We start from the raw sequence: 23,638 nt of genomic DNA on the forward strand, positions 1-23,638 counted from the left end.
ATTAATAATAATAATAATAATTTTATTAATATAATGATTACTATAATCATCTCCTTTCCTTGACACGGGAGGAAAATATATTGTCATTCAAATTCTACATTGTTTTTTTTATAATCTTTTTATTCAGATTTTACAAATAAATTAGGATAATTTGGTTATAAATTTCTAATTTTTTACTGTATTAAATTATGGTTTTGCATATTAACTTTAAAATATGAGGATATATTATCAAACTCATCTATATTGTTTTACTACACAACAATTTTTTTTAATCTTTTTATTCAGATTTTAGTCTTTTACAAATAAACAAGGATATTTTGCTTAGAAATTATAGTAATTTTTTTTTCTTCAAATTATGATGTGCATATTAGCGCTATTTAGTAGTACTAATTTATTCTTATTTAATAACTAATCTGACAAATCTAATTTAAATAATAGTACTACTTTTTAAGTTAAAGTTCATATGAAGATTAAATGAGGTGAAGAGAATAAAATAAAGTACACCAAATAAATTTTTTTAATTTAGTATAATATGATACAATTCCCTATATATAATGTGTTGTCATTTTTGTTGACATCCAACAATGTCACACGAGCAAATCATCAAGTCATGGCAGCACGTGAATCAATACGAAAAAATAAAAATAAAAATTTGACGAAAGTATAAGACTTTCCATAAAATAAAATACTCTATAATTAAAACCACCCTCAAGGAACGATTTTTAAAATAAATCATGGGCCTAAACAAAATCTTGAATCAGTATGCAAAGACATACCTCAACCATGTCAATTCCTTTGAAATTTAACAAGTTGGTGAAGTTTATACAGAGCATGTTCCCAAATGAAAATCCTAACTACAAATTACACAACACAGCTTCCCCGATCTCACGACCCCCAACACGAACACGAACGAACACAGCATGAGAGGACCAGAATGCTGGTGATTTTCTACAGAAGAGACGAGAGGACACGAGCAACGTTCGAGGATATCCTGTCATGTATAGGTTCCTGCACAGAAGCAAAATATAGGAGGCTTCAGTACTTGTCTTTAGCAGTAGGAAGCTGATGTTAAAGGCGCCATATTTCTACCTTAGTCGAGGGCAGTTCAAACTTCGATTTCGTGATCGTCTCATATAAGTGGATATACCTGTAAGGAAATGAGTAGAACTCTCAGAAATTGAAAAAAGACATCATCAGCCACACTGCACGAATCTCAACATACCGCCAAGATAATTCAGAGACGAGCTCTGTGGGTGCTTCGGGCAAAACCTAACAAATCATTCTCGTGAGTTAGGTTCAACATGTGCATATTGACAGGGACGAGACGACAAGAAAAATAGTAGCATGTGATTTACCTCGTCTTCGTAAGGATTGCAATTGTCTTTGAACCACAACCTCAGAAATTCCTACAAAAAAACCTCACAAGGATGGATTATTATATCATCATCGAATAGGAAATTTAAAAAGTAGTGAACATCAAGAAACCACGACAAACCTTGTCGATGTTTTCAGGCTCGAGGCCATTCTGAAAGCGATCTTCATAAGAATCAGCAATCCAATATCTGCTTGAGTCTGGTGTATGCACCTTGAAGAGTTGAAAATATAAAATAAATCATCTTAAATCCATCTAGTTGAGCTTTGTATAAATGTATCCCTGCTGTGGGTTTTTCGGTAAGAAAAAAAACCTCATCTATCAAGAGCACTGCACCATCAGATCCTTTACCGAATTCATATTTAGTATCCACCAGAATCAGTCCATGCTCCCGTGCAATGCGCTGCCATGGTGAATTAGTGTGAGTAAAAATCAAACACGCACAAGGAATAGCCGAGCTCATTGCAAGCAAAAGGCTTAGCAGAGAAGCAAGAGCAAATGTTACGACTTTAATGCACTGAATTAATCTTAGTTTGAGCTAGAAAAGAGTCGAAGAGTTAAGAGTGTGGCTTGACTTTGCCAGATGCGCCAAAGGAACACAAATTAGAAAACATAATCCCATTTTATAGCACATAACGAAGACCGTTTCTACTTTCTATGTGTTTGAAGTGACATAGTATGCCATCGTAACAAGAGTGGAAGAACAGTTACACCAGATTGCAGTTCCATATTGGTTAGTTTTCACAAAAAGTGAGTAACATTGCTTGACTGTTGAAGACGTATGATTGAATTCACAAAATACAGAGAGAAGATGAAATGATGAATGGAGGATATTTGAGTACCTGCCCATACTCAAACAGACTTAGTGCTGCTTTACTTGCTTCAACATAGTCGGATTCAGACATCAACCCGCTCCGGATAATCTGCAGGTTAATTGATCTAAATTACATAACAGTTGGAGTAGAAAAAAAGTGTCTACTTGTAAATGTTTCGCACGGTCACTTCTGCCTATTAGGTCTATCTCGCAATTCAAAAAACGATTCTCTTAAATAATTCAAATAAAATATGTACACATAACAAAACTTGATGGGCCAATGCAGTAAGTGAGATTAAATGAATGGAAGCCTCTACCATTTGTATGAGATGATTATTTCAACAGAAACGGGGGATAACTTAACGGGCAACAGATAAAGAAGTCGAGAATCCCAAACCTCTTCAGGTGTAATTGGAACATCATGATCTGCTGCTTTAGTAGTCGGAGTGAGTATATTTGCTGCTAACTTTTGGTTTTTCACCATACCTGTTACAGACAGACACACACCTATGAGTAAACAAATACTCTAACGAGTTCGACTTCTAACACAATTACAGACCTCACCATCAGGAAGCGCATTGCCACAATAGTTCCGCACACCCTTTTGGTAGACAGTCCAGAGTGATGTATCGGTACTTCCGGTCACATAACCTCTGACTACAAGAGCACCATCAATATTCATTAAACAGCTAAATACGGCAATGCATGAGGAAGCATTATTCCTTAGAAGAAACCAAAACACTCAGACAAAGTAACCTCTGATTTGGGGCGGATGAAGACGGATTTAGAAATACTAACCAACAAATTCAACAGGGAAAACCGAGCATTTCTTCGCAATCGTCACATTCCTATCCGGAGACGAGACAACTGCATTTGGAATAATGTGCTGAGTTTGATTAAACCACCAGAGACTAGTTTCATTCAGTACCTAAAGAACCAAGCTTTCACCATCAACATCAACATCAAAACACAAGAAAACAATTTCATCAAGTCTTTTGCAGACGAAGCAATGAAAGAAGGCACGAATACCTGTCCCTTGAAAGGAATTGAAGCAAGAACCCTGTCAAAAGCACTCTGCCTATCAGTTGTGACCAGGACAAGATAGTCTCCTCCATCATAGATATCCCTCACCTTCGAAAAATCACAAACAAATAAATCAATTACCTTTCATCATCCACATCATTCAGCTACTCAACTGACATACCTCATCAAATAATCAAGCACCAATAAAAACTCATTTATATCATAAATGCTCATGGTGGAAATAAAAAAACATGCCAAAAATATGTAAAGGCTCAACATTTGGACATAAAATAAACCTAACCTAATCACACAAACCCCCCATAGTATCCAGCTTTCACAACCATAAATTCCATAAAATAAAAGTAAAGCAAACACTTCGCAACTCAGCTCAGCAGTCATAAAAAACTCATCTTTAAGCAGAAAAACCCTAAATTAGAGTGAAATAGAAGCAGTAAGTGCACCTTGCCTCTGGTCTTTGAATTGAGACCGGGAACAGCTGAATCGAGGTGAGTTTCAGATAGACAATCGGACAGAGAGCTATTGATAGCATCCATCAATTCATTCTTGCGTTCGCTGTTGTCCAACAATAGCGATTTTGGGGGTCCGCCGGAAACTGTAGAACGCGACGATGATGCTGAAATCACCATCGAGCAAAACATTCTACGATTAAATTTGCTAGAGACGAATGTTCTAAGGGAGTGTGAGGACGCAGATGGAGTGTAAGCTCTTAAGGAGAGCTTTCCGGTGAGAATGGTCGGAGAGTTTACGCAGTGAGACTGAGCCATTGCTGTCTCTCTCTACGTTTCTCGCCGTTTTCGATCTTTTTAGAATAAATATAATAATTCATGTTTTTTCTATTTTTACAATGGGCTTAGGTTGGCTTAAAAGCCCAAATATAAAAAGCCCATCAATATTGGCACTTATCATTTTCTTCATTAGAAAAGGCTAAACAAAACTTTACAATGATATCAAAGAAAACAAAACTCTAGGGTTACCGACGGATGGTAGCGCAATTGGTAGTGCAGAGTTATAATGAACTTAAGTTACGGATTCAAATTTCGTCATTCGATGGGAGACTTTCAGCTTCTATCCGAAAACCTGGTTAAGCAAATAAAACTCTATCGGAAAATGAATAAATTTATTTATATGTTACTCCTCTTAAATAAGTATTCACTGTTTAACAAAAGTTTTATTTTGTCACTCTGATTCATACGTCTATAGAAATTTTACAGCAGCTTTGATAAGAATGAAAATAAGCATCACGTCTCATTAAGTCACTGGATTCACATTTCACTTTTTCAACTCAGATTTTTTAATATTCATTACGGAAAAAAAGTGACATTCTTAGTCGTGGATGAATAATATATAATGCTAACAAAACCATAATGTTCTACGACTAAATAATTTAAAAACTTTAGTTTGGGCAGGGCTTTAAGCCCTCCCGGTGTCCGCCATATTTAGGAAGGATGTTCAGCGAGCTTTTGGTGTGCTCCAAGCGCGATGGGCCATTATATGAGGCCCGACACGAGTTTGATAAGAAAGATGTCGCCGGCATTATGTATGAATGTATCATATTGCACAATATGATAATAGATGATGAAGGATTTGCTGCAGAACACTAGGCACCGGAAAAGGGTGCTAGACTGCTTGTACAAGTCACAGTGTTGCCACCCCCCTGCAGATGGGTGTACCACGTACTAATTACTTGATCCAACGATTCACCGATATGCGGAGGGAAACAACACACACGGCACTCCAGATCGATTTGGTTGAAGAGATCTAGGCACGTAGGGGAGGAGGCACATTGTGATATGCGTTCGCGGTGTTGTTTGTGTGATGTCGATAATTTTCGTTGTATAATTTTCCCTATCTATAATACACTGAAGATTTGGTTTTAATTTTTTTTTTATTAAATTATGCATTCTTTTTCTAATTATTATAGTCCGATAATTTTTATTCTAATTGAATTAATACCAACAATTGATAAAATAATATGATTTGTGGTTGTGGCTTGTCCACTATTGGGGTGGACAACTTTTTTTTGTGGCTATGGAAAAAAAATTGTGGTTTGGCCTTGGAGTATCCAAACTATTGTGGACACTCTTAGATCCCTCACATTATTAGACTTATTGTAACAACCCGAACTTTCGCACCTTATTATTATTAATATTAGCCTAAAGAAAAATAAATAAATAAATAAAATAGGTGATTGTTGTAGTATTCGAAACCTTCCCTGTGTATTTATAATAATCGATCTTGGAATTATAAAATAATAGTTGCTTCATTCTCAAACGAACATTTCAAGTACCAAAAAAAAAAAAGTAGTAAGTAACCCCAAATAAAAGTTTATAATGTCTGGTGCATCTCCGAAGTCCACTAAAGTACTAAGTATTATACCAATTTATCAAGTTCCTAATCTATTACAATTAGAGAAATGTGCAAATCCGGACAGCCCTTAAAACATTCGTGCTCGTATCCAAAGGAAGTCCGATCTGTCAACAAGAATTTGCCATGATCTTTAAATAAATCCTATTACCTACATAAGATAGAAAATTCGAGAAGTAAGATATGCTAAAATATGGATAAACCAAATCCTTTAGAAGATTTTAGCAAGTGGGAATTAAATATAAATCAGAAGAATCAAGGTCTTATATGCTCCCATCACATTTTCAAAATGCTTCTTAGCCATAGGATCAACCAAGGAGATATACATAAAATACTCAAAAGCTGACATACAAATATAACAATGAAGATTAACTTTACCAAGTTAAATATAAATATGAGTAACAGGGGAGATTTATCTCCACATCAGATCAAAGATTTCAACAAAGAATAATTAACGTCTAAGATAGTCCCTCCATTCTCAAAATACATTTTGGCCATAGGATCCAAAATATCTCTTACATACTTCCCCTCCAAGCTACACCTCCCCCAATTGGATAACAACATACAAGGGAGTATATAAACCTTAAGTCTTGTCTTCTCACTTTCAAGCACCCATCACCATCAAACATTCTCTTCACACACCAACACAACATAGGATTGATAAGGAGTCGAGGAGGGAGAGTTGCAGATAATTGTAGGATTTAGTCCTACAATCCAACAACACTTTTTCACCATTAAAAAGGTAAATCCTAAGCCTTTCTTTTCTTGCACATATGTTAAAGCATATGCATACATATAGTGACAAATAGAATCTGTTAAAATGAAATTAACAAATTCACAACAACAAGTTTAACATTTTCCACCACAATCCATCGATATCAGTGAAACAAATGCCCCAAAATCACTAAATTCATGAAGTAGCAGAAGTAAGTATATACTTTAATGAATAAGCCAATTGGGAAACTTATCTCTTTAAGTATGAATCTGCCGGATTCCAGCGAATGGACTTAGACACCTCATCGACACGAGGACTGCCCCCACAACCCAGATATGTCACCGATTCAATGATTTCAAGACCTTTACAAATCTACAAGTTAAAAACACCAAACTTTGAAATTCAAGATTCAATCTTTAGAAATAAAACAAAATGGGGAATTGATCAAATTGGGCATTTCTTACCTTTCGGGAGTTCGGCTGAGGCGGTGCGTAGCAGCGGTGATCGATGATGGCGTCGGATCCCGAGGGAGAGAAAGACACACCGCCGGAGGGAGGCTGGCCGACGGTCAGCAGGCAGGAAGAGCAGAGCTCTTTTCTGTTCTCCTTCTCGTTAGTCACGATGGAATGAGGGGGGGAGAGGAGAAACTTCTAGTACTATTAGTGGTTCTTTAATTGGGCTAATGAATTTAATGTTTTGGGCTAACATTTTAAATGATGATTGGGCAACTATTTTTTTTTTGTTTGGGCTAAAAAGTGGAGTGATAAATCTATAAATGGAGGTTGCAGTAAATACATCAAGGCGGCTCGATTTCCAAATTTAATTACTTGGGCTAAAAATTAAAGAAAGATTTGGCCTAGTTTTGGAAATTTTAATTTATTTTGGAGAAAACTACATATTAAATTTTAACCTAACTTTTAAAGTAAGGTTCAATTACTATATTTATATGGTTTCTTCTAATGGTGTAACTAAGCTAAAATAATTGATATTTTGATTTATTTTAGAGTTTTGCTTGGGAGTAACTTTTCTAAGTAAAAGACGCATAGATCCAATTTAGTCGAAGTTCGAGAATTGTGGAAGTAGAAGCATCAAATAATATATGAGTTTTAGGAATTTTTTTAAAGATAAGTGAAATAAGAAAAGGGAACTAAGTACGAGGCATGCATTTTAATTAGGTTAGTCCTTCAATCTAATCGATATTATTATTTTGTATTGTTTTGAAAAAGGTTATCACTGAAGTTAAGCTTGGAGCGAGAAAATCAAGTTAAGAAAATTAAATGAACGAGGTGAGCTTTCTTATACTAAAAATACAAATTATATTTTATGAAAACTCATACACATGTTCGTGGCTTTTAAAGATGTTGTCTTGCCATAAATGTTTTGTGTATGATGTTAGAGTTTGTATACTAGAAATCACGTTTCGAGTGATTGAATATTGTAAAACTCTTATTTTATTTTCCAATAAATAAAACAGATTATTTTTTGTCATAATGTTGTTATGTTTTACATTTAATGGATGTTAATGCATGTTTAAATGTATAAGTTAACCTAACAAAGTCTAAGTCTTTGTTTTAGTAGACCGGTTGTGGGCGTCGTCCACTTTAAGGTAATACGGTCAGTTCTAAACAAAGAAAAAGATGAATTTCACAACCTAGTTGGAATTTGACTATCCAACGAGAAATGTTGCAATGTCAGTCCGCATATTTCTAAGCCTTACTGAAATAAGATGACATTGGTGTGGTATAGCACTGAACGGATCTAACAGCAAGACTTGCCTTAGGCTATCTACTGAAAGGCGAGGTCTTGATAAATATTTATTTCTTAATCAATGTAGGTTAGCATTGAGCATACGGTATTGATTATGCACTGCTTTGACTTATCAAATGGTGCGGGTTTTTCGTAACCTAATTATCCTGATATATTGGGTAGTGGTGATCAATATCTAGCGGTGCTAGGATTGCTATTATATTGAATCGTGCGCGAGATGAGTCTCGTTTGATAATGTCCTCAAGGGGAGCGCGAAACAAGGTTTTATTATTCAGAACCTAGCTAGTTGGAGTGTGATTACTCTATGAATAATAAATAAGCGTTTCATGCTAAGTCCACTCTTGGAATTAATAAGAAGTTAATTAATTAAGTCAATAGCAGACATTAATTAATTAATGGACATTTTAATTTTAAGCACGAGAAATGAAAGTTAAACAGAAACCCGGATTACTTGTAATTTCGGATTTGGATGGGGAGAGTTCAATATTACTTCTGTAGTGGCTGCTCGTAATATTCCAATTATAACTTATATTAAATTGTGGGTTCAATTTAATTAGTAAAAAGTAAATTGGATGAGCCCATATCCAAAACCTTCCATAGATTCCTGTCTGAGTCCAAAAGGAACTTAATATAAATAGGAGAATAAAGAAGACAGAAATAACACAATTTTTATTATTGTAATTTTTGAAAATTCCCCTCCCCAGCTGAGGAGATTTTCGAATTCCTCTCCTATTCCAAAAAGGATTTCTTTTGTCTTCTTTATTTAAGTCCTAGTATTCTAGTAAGATCAACCCACACTGATATTGGGATACAGTTCGGGAACCAGAGAGAAGATTTGTGGTTTAGTACTCAAAGCATCACGTGGAGAAGAAGCTAGTCATCTTCAATTCTTTGGAGAATTAATTATGTATTTTTCTGCTCCGTAGAAAAGCATGTTTTAGGTTTCATTATTCTTAAAGCATGATTAATTCAAGTTATGAGCATGATACATGTGATAATTACGCGAATAGATTTTGTCTAAATAATCTGCTAAATATATCTGATTATTATGTGATTGTTATTTACGCGCCCGCTTCCGCTGCCAGTTCCAACACCTATCTGCTGGCTAAGGCCAAGTGAATTATGAATGATAATATATAAGTCGAATTCGGGTCCCAATGAGGGTGGTGTCCCAACTCGGACTAGTGTACACGGGATACCTCTGACGTGAACGGACGGCAGAGAAGGTGACCGTGGAAGGTGGCCACCTTCCCGGCACAAGGATACCTTTGTCATGTTGGACAGGGAAGGTGACCGTACGAGAACACCATCTCAGCGGCACAAGATGATCAGATATGGCTAAGTACAGGAAAAAGGGCCCAATGTGAATATTTTTAGTAAGCTCGGGTCTTTTCAATAAAACCCCTGAGTGTTACTGTGATGATGACTTGACAATATTTTCAAATGTATATGTGTATCTTTCGGCAATGTGTTCATTGAGTACCTTTGTACTCAGCCCTGCATATATTTCTAAATATGCAGGTTAAGCGGAGATGACGAGGGGGGATGTTGAGCAAAGATGGTGAATGTTTTTCACTTGGATAAATGCTTGGATGCATCGTGTCTCCATACATGGTGTCATTCTCTCTTGACACTTCCGCTGCAATGTAAATAATGAGCTTATGTTCTTTTGTATTACGCACTCTGATACATTTTACCAGTTATTCCAATTTAAATATCGTTCATTCCAGTTTTGTCGAGATTCTCCTTTCTTCCCCGCTTCTTTAATCCTTCTCTAGTCGCGATAAACCGAGTTTGCTATCCTTAGCAAAGTCCGGTCGTGACACTAATTATGATCTATATACAAATTAATTTTTTATAGTAAGTATAGAGGTGTGATATGTTGCTAACTTTCTTAAGTTACGATGGCAATGAAATATCAACATAAATTTAGTTGATATTTAATACACTTTGTTGACATTGATATTTAAAATATCAACATCTGCGTTGATGAGTTAGCCAATTAGTAATAAAAGAAAAGTTAGCGTTATAACGCACCCCGTAAGGATATAGAGGTGTGATCCATTGCTAATTTTCTTCCGTTATTAACTCTGCTAACTCATCAATGCAGTGTATTAAAAATATCAACATAAACTTAGTTGATATTTTTAAATACACTGTGTTGACATTGGCTCATTTATTGGTTATGATGAATATATTTTAAAGTTAAGGGTTTAGGAAGATATTTACAAAAATGCTATTTTTAATAAAAAAATATTTATTAATAAAAATCGTGGTTGTAAATGACTTGATTTAATAGACCATAATTTGAACGGTCACATACTCACATAATTACTCTACATGACGTTTATTATTTAATATCTCCAAAACTGTATTTCATTAATAGACCCTAATCTGAAAGGTTAAAAATTTACTCCACGAAATATTTACTATTCATTTAATTTATAAAAATGATATCGTATTCAAAGAGTCATATTCCTACCGAGAAGAATGCCAAAGAACACTAAATTTCTATAAATTTGACCATTTAGAGCAATGAAATTCACTCACTCACCATGTTTCACATAGATTTATATGGATAGAAACTCTCTATTTCGTAGAAACTATAAATATTGGTATTTGGTATCTAAATATTCAATCACTCACTCACCACTTTATTTTTCATGGATAGGCGTATGATGTTCCAGTTGCTCAAGTTCTTGCAAGAGGACTGGTCGTATCTTAAGAAAGGTCTTTCGAAGACGAAAAGTGAGCTTCTCAACGACATAAATTCTCTACCGAAATGAAGATATTTCCAAGGGTGTGTATTAATTTTTTGTGTGTTTGTAGAATATATCTGACAGACAAACTACAAAAGGGCAACGGTTTTCACCAACAAAGAATAATAAAGAGAAGAGAAGGGCTGCTTATGTAATGTTGAAGGTGGTCCCGAGAGCTAAATTATAGGGATCTTTTCCCTTTTGAAAATAAAATTTTATATATGTAATGTATAGGGCGATAATAGAGCTAGATTATAGATTTATAGGGATATTTTCTTTTAAAATAACAAATTGTATGCACATATAATACTGGAATCAATTTTTTATGATAAGATATTTTTATTTATTTATTTTTATATATTTCTTATTTCACATACATTTCTTATTGGAAGTACTACTATACAATATGTTAGGGAATAGAAGCAATTTCGGCCAAACCTAGGAATTAATGCATATATATATATATAATAGAGTTGTGATCAATGTTGAACCCTTCTTAAAGACCGAACTAGAGATAAAATTTGAGCCACTCATTTTTCTTTATCTTATGGTTATGATTAATTTAGAATTTATTTAATATTTTATTAAATAAAAACTTTTTTAATTTATATTTTTTTAAAAAAAATTTAAATTTTTTAAAATTTTTTTATTTATTTTTAGAATTTTTTTTATTATTCAATAAAAACTTGTTGGAGTAAATAATGAACTATATTCACTACATAATGAACTAAATGAATGTATGTTATGAAGTAATTTTTCGCATTCATTATATACTGAATTTACTTTAACTGAAAGATAATTATATCATAACAAATTATGAAGTAATAAACTAATAAAATGAAGTAATAAACTAATTGAATGAAGTAATAAACTAACGGAATGAAGTAATAGCATGACTGGATGAAGTACTCCCTCCGTCCCAATAAATATGAAACATTTGGTTTCCGGCACGGGATTTTATGCAGTGTTGTTTTGTGAGTTGACGAAGAGAGAGTAAAGTAGGAGAGAGGGAAAAGTAGAGTGAGTGATGTTTCCATTTTAGGAAACGTTTCATTTTTAATGGGACAACCCAAAAAGGAAAACGTTGCATTTCTAATGGGACAGAAAGAGTAATAAACTAACGGAATGAAGTACTAAACTAATAGAATGAAGTAATAACATGACTGAATGAAGTGATAAACTAACGGAATGAAGTAATAACCCTAAACCCAACTGAAAGATAATCATGTCATAACACATTATGAAGTAATAAACTAATGGAATGAAGTAATAAACTAACAGAATGAAATAATAACATGAATAAATGAAGTAATAAACTAACGGAATGAAGTAATAGCACGACTGAATGAAGTAATAAGCTCATAACAATAACATGACTGAATGGAGTAATAAACTAATGGAATGAAGTAATAACATGACTGAATGAAGTAATAAACTAACGGAATGAAGTAATAACCCTAAACCCAACTGAAAGATAATTATGTCATAACACATTATGAAGTAATAAACTAATGGAATGAAGTAATAGCATGACTGAATGAAGTAATAAACTAATAGAATGAAGTAATAACATGAATAAATGAAGTAATAAACTAACTGAAAGAAATAATATCACGACTGAATGAAGTAATAAGTTCATAATATACATTCATTTAGTTCATTATATAGTGAATATAGTTCATTATTTACTCCAGCGAGTTTTTATCGAATAAAAATAAATAAATAAAAATTTAAAAAATTAAATTAAAATTTTAATTTAAAAAAAAAAATAAAAAAAATTTAAAATAATTAAAAAATCTAAAAAAAAACATTTTTATTTAATAAAATATTAAATTAATTGTAAGTTAATCATAACCATAAGATTAAGAAAAATGAGTGGTCCTAATTTGGTCTCTAGTTCGATCTTTAAGGGTGGATTTGTGGTTAATAGGACTCTATATAGATATATATATATATATATATATATATATAGAGTTGTGATCAATGTCGAACCAATTTTAAAGACCGAACTAGAGACCAACTCTGGGCCATTAGATCTAGTTTTTTTGATGAGATGTGTTGCTGTGAAAAAATTTTCGGCTTCATTACAAGCCCATTTTACTTCATTATATAGGTTTATTACTTCATTCTGTACTTCAAATGCTTCTACACATATTTCATTCCAACAATTTATTACATTATTCCATGTGTTTATTAAACCATATTAGCGCCATGGCGTTGGTGATAGATATTGTAGAGAGAAAGACCGACACGCAATGGCGAAACCACATTTACCTACTGAAATGAAGTAAAAACCTACTGGAATGAAGTAAAAACCCACTAGAATGAAGTAAAAACCCACTAGAATGAAGTAATATATTCTGGAACGAAGTTAAATCTTCGTAACATGTTAGTATGACTTATTTACCTTCAGATGAATTAAAATAGGCTCGTGATGAAGGCGAAAATAATTTATAAATTTCTGTATCTTATCCATAAAAAACTAGATCTAAAAGCCCTAATTTGGTAGGGTTCGGTGGTTCGGTCTTTAAGAGTGGATTTGTGGATAATAGGACTCTATATATATATATATATATATATATATATATATATATGATGATCAAAATAAGAATGCATTTAAATCCAGAAATGCAGTCCAAATCTTAGCCCTAGGATTAGATGATCTAATGGTCAATAATTAACCCAAAACACGAAAGGTCATAATTAAGTAGTTTTAGGTCATATTATAAGATTTGGATTTATGTCATGTTAAGATCATTTTAGGTCATGCTAACATAGCATGACCTAAAAATAAGCTAACTATGACCTAAAAATGCCTTACGTATGACCGTGTTCTGTATTTCTGTATTTAAATCTGGTCTTCATAGATCAAAACCATATATATATATATATATATATATATATATATATTGTCCCCATGATTGTTGGAACAAAATTTATTTATCTACTATATATACATTTTTCAATCAAGGCATAACATATGAAGCCGTGTAACCTTATTGAAATTAATAGACTATATTTTTTGTAAGATAATAGAGTTGAATTGACTCTATTATTATTTTATTTTTGAATTACAGGTAATTTACATAATAAAATTGTTTAAATTCAGAAAATATCCATGCCCTTCAATTTATCATGTCACACTAATAATATTGCCATTTTGTAATTTATTCTTAAAACATATTATTGTATACCCAAACTTTGGATAGATCAATCTCAATAATCAATCTCAATAATTAATAACCAGTCCGAAATTTTAAAAATTTAAAAATAATGGTTTATAATAAAAAAAATGCAAATGAGACACCAAATGACATTAAATACTAATTAAAATTTTACAAAACAAATAACAAAAATAGTTGGAAAAAAAAAAAGAAAATTAGACAACAAAATATACGTGCATGTAGTTTGTACCTAGCCAAAGAATCTCACTTTGGACTTTTTTGTTGAGCTATTGAATGATGATTTTGGTGTGATATGGCAGGTAGTTAAAAAGAAGAGTTAAGGCCAAAATTGGTCCTGAACACATGCCAATTTTATGATTTTGGTCATGAACTTTATCTTTTGAATTTTTTGGTCCTGTACATTTCAAATCGGATCACAATTAGTCCTACACTAACAATTCCGTCAAAATTTAAACGGTTTTAACCCGATTTTGACCGATTTTCAAACGGTTTTAACCTGCATGAGACTGTTAAAACCATCAAAATCGGGTTAAAACCATTTAAAAATTGACGAAATTGATAGTGTAGGACCAATTGTGATCCGACTTGAAATGTACAGGACCAAAAAAATCAAAAGATAAAGTTTAAGACCAAAATCATAAAATGGGCATATGTTCAGGACCAGTTTTGGCCTTTACTCTAAAAAGAATGACATTTCATTCGTGGTGTGATATGTTAATTCAGTTAAACATTTATGTAAAGTAAAATCATAATCTGCTTTTAAATTTTTGACCTTTCAAATCACGATCTATAAATTAAAATAGGGTTTTTGGCTTTTTAAACCAAAACTTTTTCCCGAATTCCGGTTTTTTCCATGAACTATGAGATTTGTTTTTAAAACCACGAACTTTCATTTCGTTAGGATTTTCCCCCGGCGGGTCAACGACGAAACTCGGGTTGTCTACATGTCAATTTTAATCCTATTTGTCACTAAATTGATTAATTGAATCCTATTTGGCACAATAATACATACAGTCACAATTATTACATAACAAATGACAACTTATCTACATCGTTAGACAGTCATAATTTAAATTTTTAATTGGAGTAAGATAATTTTAAAATAGTTAATGAATTTTGAAAATAGAGTATTTTATAAACGTAATGTTATAGGAATATTTTTATTTTCTGGAAATAAAATTATATGTTATGTATTGGTTATGATTATTTTATTAATTAAGTAATAAACTTCTAAATTTTGCAATGATTGAAACAAGTATCTTAAAAGGTCAATAATATTAGTATGACATTAGGCTCATTAAAATTCATTAATGAGAAGAATGCTAAAAGTCATTTAAATTTTTTAAAAAACCGATGATTTCGATTTATGTTAGGATTTGGGGTTGGGTTTTTTTTTTGGTTTCTTTTTCTTATGGAATTTTAGTTAAAAAAATATATACGATTAAAGATAAAATGTAAAATGTGTGACTAAAGGGCCTCTAAAGATATGATTATATGTTAGAACGTATGATTAGTAAAGTTGTAATGACTAATAACGTATTTCTTTAATAAATGGAAAACAATGACCATTGAAATCAAATTTAATTCAATAAAATCTAATAATATGGGTAGTGGTTGAACTTCTACACACTCTTGGTCAATAGAGAAAAATATAAAATGCATTACTGGATTAGAATGGCAAAAGCTACTAAATTTTCTATAAAAATACCAATTATATGTTAATTAAAATTGTCACGGACTCATGAGTCATGACTGTGGTGGGAAAAAAATTTCTATCTTTGCATTTAATTTTTTTTAGCCTTCGTATATGTATTCCATTCCTTAAATTTGTGAAACACAATTATTTGATTAGATAGAATACAAATTTAGTTTCAACAAAACACTACTTCGGCTCAAATAAATAATACCATTGGATGAATAGATGCTTGGATGGATGCAAACAAGATTTTTTTTGTTTATCGTTCACATAGCCTTATTGTAAAGCACTTTCTTGATATGAGCATATAAACAGATTTACAGCCAGGATTCAGGTAAAAAAAACCTCTACTATCACTAAGGATTATCAAGTAGGTCGATCCAGTGTTAGATATCGAATACAGATCTAAAACCTCCAAAATAGAATAAGTGATTAACAAAGTAAAACTGAATTGGGTCAGAGGAGAATTTTATTGATATTTGGTTAATTTGTTGGTCATGATGAGCATATTTTAAAGTTAAGGGTTTAAGATTTAGATTTCAATGTATGGGTTTTCAGTGTATAGGTATAGATTCACTATATTGCAATGAAATGAAGCTTGACTAGGAAGTGTCTCACTAATGGAATCTTAAATTATTGCTTTTGATAATATAACAAATTTACAGCCAAGATTCAGGTAAAAAAAAAACCTCTACTATCACTAAGGATTATCAAGTAGGCCGACCCAATGTAAGATATCGAATACAGATCTAAAACCCCCAAAATAGAATAAGTGATTAACAAAGTAAAATTGAACCGGAGGATAATTTTATTGATATTTGGCTCATTTGTTGGTTATGATGAGCATATTTTAAAGTTAAGGGTTTAGGATTTAGGTTTCAAGGTTTGGGTTTTTAGTATATATACAGGTTCACTATATTGCAATGAAATGAAGCTTGACTAGGAAGTGTTCACCAATGGAATATTAAATTATAGCTTTTGATAACCAATATTTTAAATTCATTAGGAGAAGTGGTAATTATACATTCTTTAGTTTTTTGTTTTGTTTTGTGCAATGGAAATTTGCTTTATTTTTTGGTCTCATGGTCAGAGTCATTTTTCCATTTTACATGAATAGTGTACCGTATTATTTTCCACGTATTTATATTTAGCTGAATTCTAACTTCCTTCGTTTGTTTTTGCTAAGCGGACCATATTAAAACTTAAACTAAAAACAACCGTTTTTCTGAAAAAATGGAGTAATATATAGAGAGAGCTTAAAAGATTCATTTTTCAATTTTAAATGTAAAACAATTAATTCATATTTACGATTAAAGATCAAATGTAAAATGTTTGATTAGAGGGTCTCTAAAGATATGATTATATGTTAGAACGTATGATTAGTAGAGCTCTAATAACTAATAACGTATTTCTTTAATAAATGGAAGACAGTGAACATTGAAATCAAATTTAATTCATTTAAACCTAATAATATGAGTAGTGGTTGTAATTTTATTTGTTCAAATATTTGATGCTAAGAAATTACTTATTGGGGCCTTGGGGGTTTAGCTGTTTTATGATTTTGGGTTTCTTTACCTAATTTGGCTCAGTATTGAATTATTTTATTTGGCAAAATTATTAATTTCTAATTATAATAAATTGGTTTGGCACAATCTATCCCTATAGTCATGGATTAATTATATTAAATGTCTTGTGTTATGGAGTATTTAATAGAGGTAAATCATTTGCTATCTATCCAACTATGGAATTCAAATATGTATTCTTTAAAATTTAATCACAAATTATAAAATCGTATTCATGAATTCATTTAATAAATAGAAATTATAGTACTAATTTAAAAGGATAAAATACAAAATAAGCATGTGTATAATAATAAATTAACTCATAATATTAAATTAATCTAGCTTTTGAAAAGAATGCGGAGTTAGAAGTTTTAAATGGTGATAATAATTTTAAACATATAATATTATACTACTCCCTCTGTTCCATAATAGTGGAGTTATTTTGTCATTTTAGTACGTTCCATAGTAATGGATTCATTTCCTTTTTTAGTAAAAAGTCAACACATTTATGAAATTAGCAATTTTCATGTATTGATATTTTTTATAACTTTGGTAATTAAATTACATTCTAAAATTAATATTTTAAAATTATTTTAGTCCGTGCATAGCACGGGTGTAATATTAGTTATCAAATAATCTAAGAGATATATAAAAATTAAATATCATATTTTTGTATTTTCCTCTTTCTGAACCATCTTAACCCTTCCTTTTTTAACAAAAAACACACGCACTAGGCGGACCTACATATATAGCACAATTAATTTAATAAATTTCTTTTCTTTCATGGTCATTTAATTTATTAAAATATATTTATTTAAAAATTCAAAACTTTTATTATTAATCTAAATCACTTAAAATATTATTTTAAAAAAATTAGAATATATAATTTCAACTAATTGATAATTTTATCTTAAGGTGGAGCTTAAATATTCATGTGGCTAATTCCATGTTTGTATTTAGTCCAATATTAATACTCTTATTACCTCCACCCATGAAAAATACTTTTATTTATTCATTTTGATTTGTCCACTAAAACTAATACTATCAATTAAAAGGTACTCCTACTATATTAGTTTTTCTAAAACAAGTCTATATATTTGTTTGAATAATTCTTGAGAATTACAAATGTTTTGAAATAAAACTTAATTTTCCAATAGGCTTTGGAAAAGTCAAAGTATAAATATGGAAAAGACCCAAGAATTAAGTCGTTAGTTGGAATTTCATCATTTAACATTTAATCAATTAACAAAAGAACTATAATGATAATTCTAGATGAAAAGTGCTTCATGAGGAATTTCAATTAGGTAAAGTGATCAAATAATGAACTGATTTATATTGCATCCAACTACATATATTTTGTATTCCATATATATTGACAGTCCAATAACTTTATATTTGTTGGACTGATTTGTTAAAGCCCATGCATATGCTTTTATAGGTCTCACATTAAATTAAATTTGTTGAACTGATTTAGCTATATAAATTAACAGACCAATAATAATATTTTGTTCTTTTTTAATTTGTAATTTAATTTTGTAAAAGAGAGTTGAATCGAATTGAATTTCTAGATCAGGCTTCGCGCAAGCTTACAAATGACGTGGAGTCGATGAATTCGCGATCACATTCAATAAATTTTAATTCTATGAATACTTTTCATACAAAAAGGTTGAAACCCCAATCCTGAGGGCCCCATCTCAGTCCGACAGTATTAAAAATGGTGTTAAATCAGGGTGCACAGTGATCTGTTAAAGGGAGGGCCTAATCCACTATCTGCCAGAAGGCCACCTCTCAAGGTCTCACAACTACACGACAACAGTGGAATTTGATCCTTGGCCATTCATACAAAAATCTGCACCTCAGGAACCAAATTCTATAAAAACTTTTGTAGTTTGTTTGCCTTAGAATATAAAAATACAAACATTCATTTATAGATGCAACATATACAAATAAAGGTAAAATACAATGAAAACAAAGTGAAACTACATTCACCTAATTCACAAGCGAAAATAGATGAATTATTATTTCCAAATTACAACAACTTAGAAGGATCACCGGTCAGGAGCTTGGTCCACTTGACTCAACGCTAAACTCCTTGCTTCACCACTGAGAAAAATGCGAATGTTATAATTCTCAAAAATGGAATCTTGATTGCAACATTGTAAATGCAATGTGAATTTAACCAATTCAAGTAAATGTTATGTTATTTTAAAAAATTAACCTAAATAAAAGTATTAAAGCGAATAAATGTTGTAAATATTAACCAACCCTGACGTAGAGCCAATCTCCAGCATAATGAAACAAGTTGAAGAATGTTATTCTCCATGATTTCTTTAATATGAATGAACCAATAACTCCCCAAAATCCAAATATAAAACCAAAGCCCATTGAAATCCCAACTTCTTGCATAAATGAGAAGTTGTTACCATCTTTCTCATTCATGTTTTCCACCGGATTAGAGGTGGATGGCCTCAAGCTATCTCCGGGGCACATAGGATTGCCATAGAGTCCATCATTCCCGTCATAAACTGAAGCTCTGAAGTTGAGTACTCGTCGGAATTTTTCCAGACAACTTGTTGTTCGACAAATCAAGAACACTAACAATGTATATTTATGCCAGACTTGTAGGTATCTTGCCCGAGAATCGGTTATGAGATAGATCAAGAGAATCTAGCTTCTCCATTTTACCAATATCTAGAATAATATATTCTATCAAACTATTTCTTGAAAGATTCAAGGAATTCAAATGGCTCATCCTTGAAAATGATTTGGGAATGATTCCGGTCAATCGATTACTTGAAAAATAATGAGTTTGAGAAGCTTGAGATTTTCCTTGTTATTTGATTCCTGGCCTTTCCATTGAAACGATGAATATTCATATTCCCATTTTTCATAGCTACCGTACCGTATACCAACATTAATTGAATCAACATATGTGGCAGCGATACTCTCACTTGCCAAGACAGTGAAATTGTTGAAACAATCATGTATTATCGAAGATAGATTGTTTATTGATAAATCCAAAACCTGAATATCAATAAGATCGCATATCTCGGGAGGAATGCTGCCAAGCCTGCCATGCAACTTATTTCCACGAAAGTTAAGAAATTGCATTTGATACAGCTGGTCAATCCAAGTGGAGATCTCTCCTGTTAAGTTGTTCCCACCAACATCAATCATAAGCAAATATTGGCAAAGTCTCAAATTAAAAGGTAATTCTCCGGAAAACCCATTACCGTGCATCTGGAGTGCAACTAATTCCTGTAAGTTACCGAAAGAGGAAGGAATTTCACCTAAAAAACCATTGTTAGCCAAATTGAGGTATCTCAAGTTTGTCATTTTGTCCCAACAATTGGGAACCTCTCCTGCCAACTGATTATTTGATAGGTCAAAGTATCTAAGATAATTATGGGGAGTTTTGCAAAGAGATGAAATTGAAGCCGAGAACATATTTCCATTCAGCTGAATATGCGAAGCATTGACAGGGAATAATGGTATAGGACCTCGGAATTGATTGTAACTGAGATCCATATGTTCAATGATGGTGGTTGAGAGATTCGGAACCGTACCACTTATTTGATTATTGGAGAGGCATAAGTAGCATAATGAAGAAGACATACTCCACAACCACCTAGGGGCTTCATCTGTTATATTGGTACCATTGAGATTAAGGTATGCCAAATTCCTCTGAGTTTGGAGCCATTTTGGAAAATATGGGCCCACATTGCACCTAGCTAAATTCACACTATCCAACTGAAAAGGTGGAATCCAATTAGGTGCAATATCCAAGATCAATGAATTCAAAGATAGATCTAGTGAGTTTAACTTATGAAGCTTGGAGAAGTGGGATTCATTGACTAAACCTGGAAGAATTATGAGAAAGATATAGCCTTTGAAGATTGGAGAGTTGGCCAATACTTAGAGGAACTGAACCTTCTAAAAAATTATAAGAAAGATCTAGAACTTGAAGCACGGAGAGTTGGCCAATGTTCAAAGGAATAGAGCCTGTAAGGTTATTTCCCCCAAGATCCAGTTTTGTCAAAGAAGGAAATCCTCTCAGATCTGACATCGATCCATTGAGTTGATTATAAGACAAGTCAAATATTTCGAGTGATTCGAATACAAAACCAAGATTAAAAGCAGATACGGAACTAAAATTGTTGAACGAAAGATCAAGTGAGAGTAGGTTGGTAAGGTTCTCTAATAAAGGAGGGAGGGTCCCGAAACCATTCGAACTAAGGTCAAGTGATTGCAGATTGATAAGTTTCCATAACTGGTTAGGGAGGCTCCCAAAATGATTCCAACTAAGATCAAGTGATTTTAGGTTGGTAAGATTCTCTAACTGAGGAGGAACTTTCCCGAAAAAGTTAGAGCTGCTAAGATACAAGTGTCATAATTGTTTCATGGAACCAATGAATTCCGGGATTGGAATGCCTCCAAAATCATTCCGACTGAGGTCAAGATAATTTAAGTGATGCAACTCAACCAAAGACGAACGAACCTCACCTTGCAATACACCATAGTCGTAATCAACATTATTAAGTTGGAGGGCGACGACGTGGCTAGTGGTGTTGCTGCATTTAACACCGTACCATTTGCAACATTCGTTGCCCCGCCACGAGGAGAGGATACCGTGCTCGTCAATGAGGCCATTCTTGAAGCTAAGAAGTGCTTTTTTGTCGCTCTCAACGCATCTCACTAGTGCATCTCCTGAAACAAACAAACAGAGAAGAACAACAACATGGATTTTGATTGCTATTCTTTTATAAGATATCATGATTTCATGGAATACGGTACGCATATTTTGTGGGATGATGAAGAAATTAACTCAAGTTGGAATGTAATGAAACAATCTACAACGGAGTGGTCCTCCTGATCAACCCTCAATACATGCTTATTCTCAAGCATCTCAATCTCCCCACAGTATTTATCAATCACCTTCTGCTTGTAGTACCCCTTATCCACCAAAGCTTTACTCATAACCTTCACAATAATCCCTGGGCAAATGAAAAGCTACAAATAGCAATGAGAGTAGATGTGGACATACTCGGAGCAATCATATCCCCTTCTCTTTCCCTGCTGAGGATGTCTTGAACCAAGGTATCCAAACAGACGTACTTTCTTGATACTTCTTGTATGCCTGAGCCCGGTACTCCTGCTTCAACATTCGCTCCTCGACAAGAATTGTAACGTAGGCCAAGCACAAGCTATTAACGAATGCACCATAAAAACTCCACCCACAATCCAAGTTCCAAGCAAAGAGCGCCAATCCCCACCACCACAGCTGCTCGCCAAAATAGTTTGGATGCCGTGAGTAGTACCACATACCCTCATCAAGATTCGGCACTAAGGACTGTCCGAGCTGTTTCCGCCTCTCGTTTCTGCTAACGAAATTGTGAAGCTGCGTATCTGCGAAATATGCAACCGTGACGCCAGTTAAGCAAACTAGGGCAGCAGCTACATCCCAGGCATTAATCTGCACGTCCTTTGTGTGGACAACATAGAGAGGCAAGCATATTCCAATCAAGAAAACCTGGCATTCCATCAAAATCATTAAAAAAAGCATTATGTTTTTGTTGAGGACATTCATCAAACAGTTGAACTACAACCTGCTGCGAAAGATAGACAGCAAAGAATGAGATCCACCACCAGTTTGTGCCGTACTGACGCCGCAAATCGTTAAATCTCCAGTCTTCTCGTGCACCCCACTGCCACTTTTCGCGGCGGAAGTAGCTGTGAGTGAGGCGCAAGGACCAAATCCAGGTCAAAAGAATGACGAGGCTCGATCTCAAAGCATTGGATTCTGCAATTGGGTGAGTTGCGAAGTAGTGTACCAGCATTACAGGTATGACCGTCCAATACAAATCTATCATCTGCAATGCAGCCAAATACCGACAGTGAAAAATGAAAATTGGAAAATTGAATAACGAGGTACAATACAATACAATAGAATACCCAGTGGGTGGATTGGAGGAGACCCAGAAGCCAAAAGAGTAGATTGACATTGAGAAAAAAGAGAGCGTTGGCTAAGAGAAGAGGGTGGTGGTAGCACCACGCCCAGAGGGGAGAGAGTGAATCGGGTGATGATTCTGTGCGGCGGAGGAAGGAGAGATAGAAGAAAAGTGAAGGGAGAGGAACAAGAAGCGCAATCGCGGCGTTGCGGAGATTATTGCAACTCGACTGTGCCATCCCACCAAACTCTGCTCTTTCGGATCTTGACAAAATCGGATGCCGTTCAAGAAATTATGGAAAGCTATAAATGGAGAGGTGTCTATCTACGTATAGATATGTAAAAAAATACTAATACAAAATAAATAAAAATTGTTGGTAATATATTTGACTAAAATATAGTAGTAATATCTT

At 33.1% G+C, this 23,638-nt stretch overlaps 2 protein-coding genes, 1 long non-coding RNA gene and 1 pseudogene across 3 annotated transcripts; all 4 read right to left on the minus strand.

The window, feature by feature from the left end:
* Positions 1–773: 773 nt before the first annotated feature.
* Positions 774–4,030, minus strand: LOC125209207 (phosphoribosylaminoimidazole-succinocarboxamide synthase, chloroplastic-like). Its single transcript, XM_048108815.2, has 12 exons — positions 3,671–4,030; positions 3,216–3,317; positions 2,985–3,114; positions 2,751–2,843; positions 2,584–2,672; positions 2,215–2,295; positions 1,686–1,775; positions 1,496–1,585; positions 1,356–1,406; positions 1,223–1,269; positions 1,090–1,147; positions 774–1,008 (listed from the first exon to the last, which is right to left on the minus strand). The coding sequence occupies exons 1-12, from the start codon at positions 3,992–3,994 to the stop codon at positions 949–951; spliced, it is 1,215 nt and encodes a 404-aa protein (XP_047964772.2). The 5' UTR covers positions 3,995–4,030; the 3' UTR covers positions 774–948.
* Positions 4,031–5,950: 1,920 nt separating this feature from the next.
* On the minus strand, positions 5,951–6,947 carry LOC125218203 (uncharacterized). Its single transcript, XR_007175903.2, has 2 exons — positions 6,774–6,947; positions 5,951–6,681 (listed from the first exon to the last, which is right to left on the minus strand). It is a non-coding gene; the product is annotated as an uncharacterized LOC125218203 (long non-coding RNA).
* Positions 6,948–19,182: 12,235 nt separating this feature from the next.
* On the minus strand, positions 19,183–22,076 carry LOC125188538 (receptor-like protein EIX2; annotated as a pseudogene).
* Position 22,077: 1 nt separating this feature from the next.
* On the minus strand, positions 22,078–23,535 carry LOC125213390 (3-oxo-5-alpha-steroid 4-dehydrogenase (DUF1295)). Its single transcript, XM_048113910.2, has 3 exons — positions 23,231–23,535; positions 22,885–23,148; positions 22,078–22,808 (listed from the first exon to the last, which is right to left on the minus strand). The coding sequence occupies exons 1-3, from the start codon at positions 23,462–23,464 to the stop codon at positions 22,332–22,334; spliced, it is 975 nt and encodes a 324-aa protein (XP_047969867.1). The 5' UTR covers positions 23,465–23,535; the 3' UTR covers positions 22,078–22,331.
* Positions 23,536–23,638: the final 103 nt, after the last annotated feature.

Source organism: Salvia hispanica, chromosome 2 (genome assembly GCF_029641045.1).
Source record: "Salvia hispanica isolate PSC_SH4W2 chromosome 2, Shi_PSC_v1, whole genome shotgun sequence".
Classification (NCBI taxonomy): domain Eukaryota; kingdom Viridiplantae; phylum Streptophyta; class Magnoliopsida; order Lamiales; family Lamiaceae; genus Salvia; species Salvia hispanica.

Bases quoted from the DNA above. Each gene is read 5' to 3' on its own strand.
- LOC125209207 (XM_048108815.2), bottom strand. From the start codon at position 3,994: ATGGCTCAGTCTCACTGCGTAAACTCTCCGACCATTCTCACCGGAAAG. The intron at 2,673-2,750 runs GTGAGGTCTGTA...TGTCTGTAACAG, and splicing joins TGGCAATGCGCTTCCTGATG to GTATGGTGAAAAACCAAAAG. The intron at 1,586-1,685 runs GTTTTTTTTCTT...CAACTCTTCAAG, and splicing joins CAGTGCTCTTGATAGATGAG to GTGCATACACCAGACTCAAG.
- LOC125213390 (XM_048113910.2), bottom strand. From the start codon at position 23,464: ATGGCACAGTCGAGTTGCAATAATCTCCGCAACGCCGCGATTGCGCTT. The intron at 23,149-23,230 runs GTATTCTATTGT...GCTGCATTGCAG, and splicing joins TCCTCCAATCCACCCACTGG to ATGATAGATTTGTATTGGAC. The intron at 22,809-22,884 runs GTTGTAGTTCAA...ATGGAATGCCAG, and splicing joins CTGTCTATCTTTCGCAGCAG to GTTTTCTTGATTGGAATATG.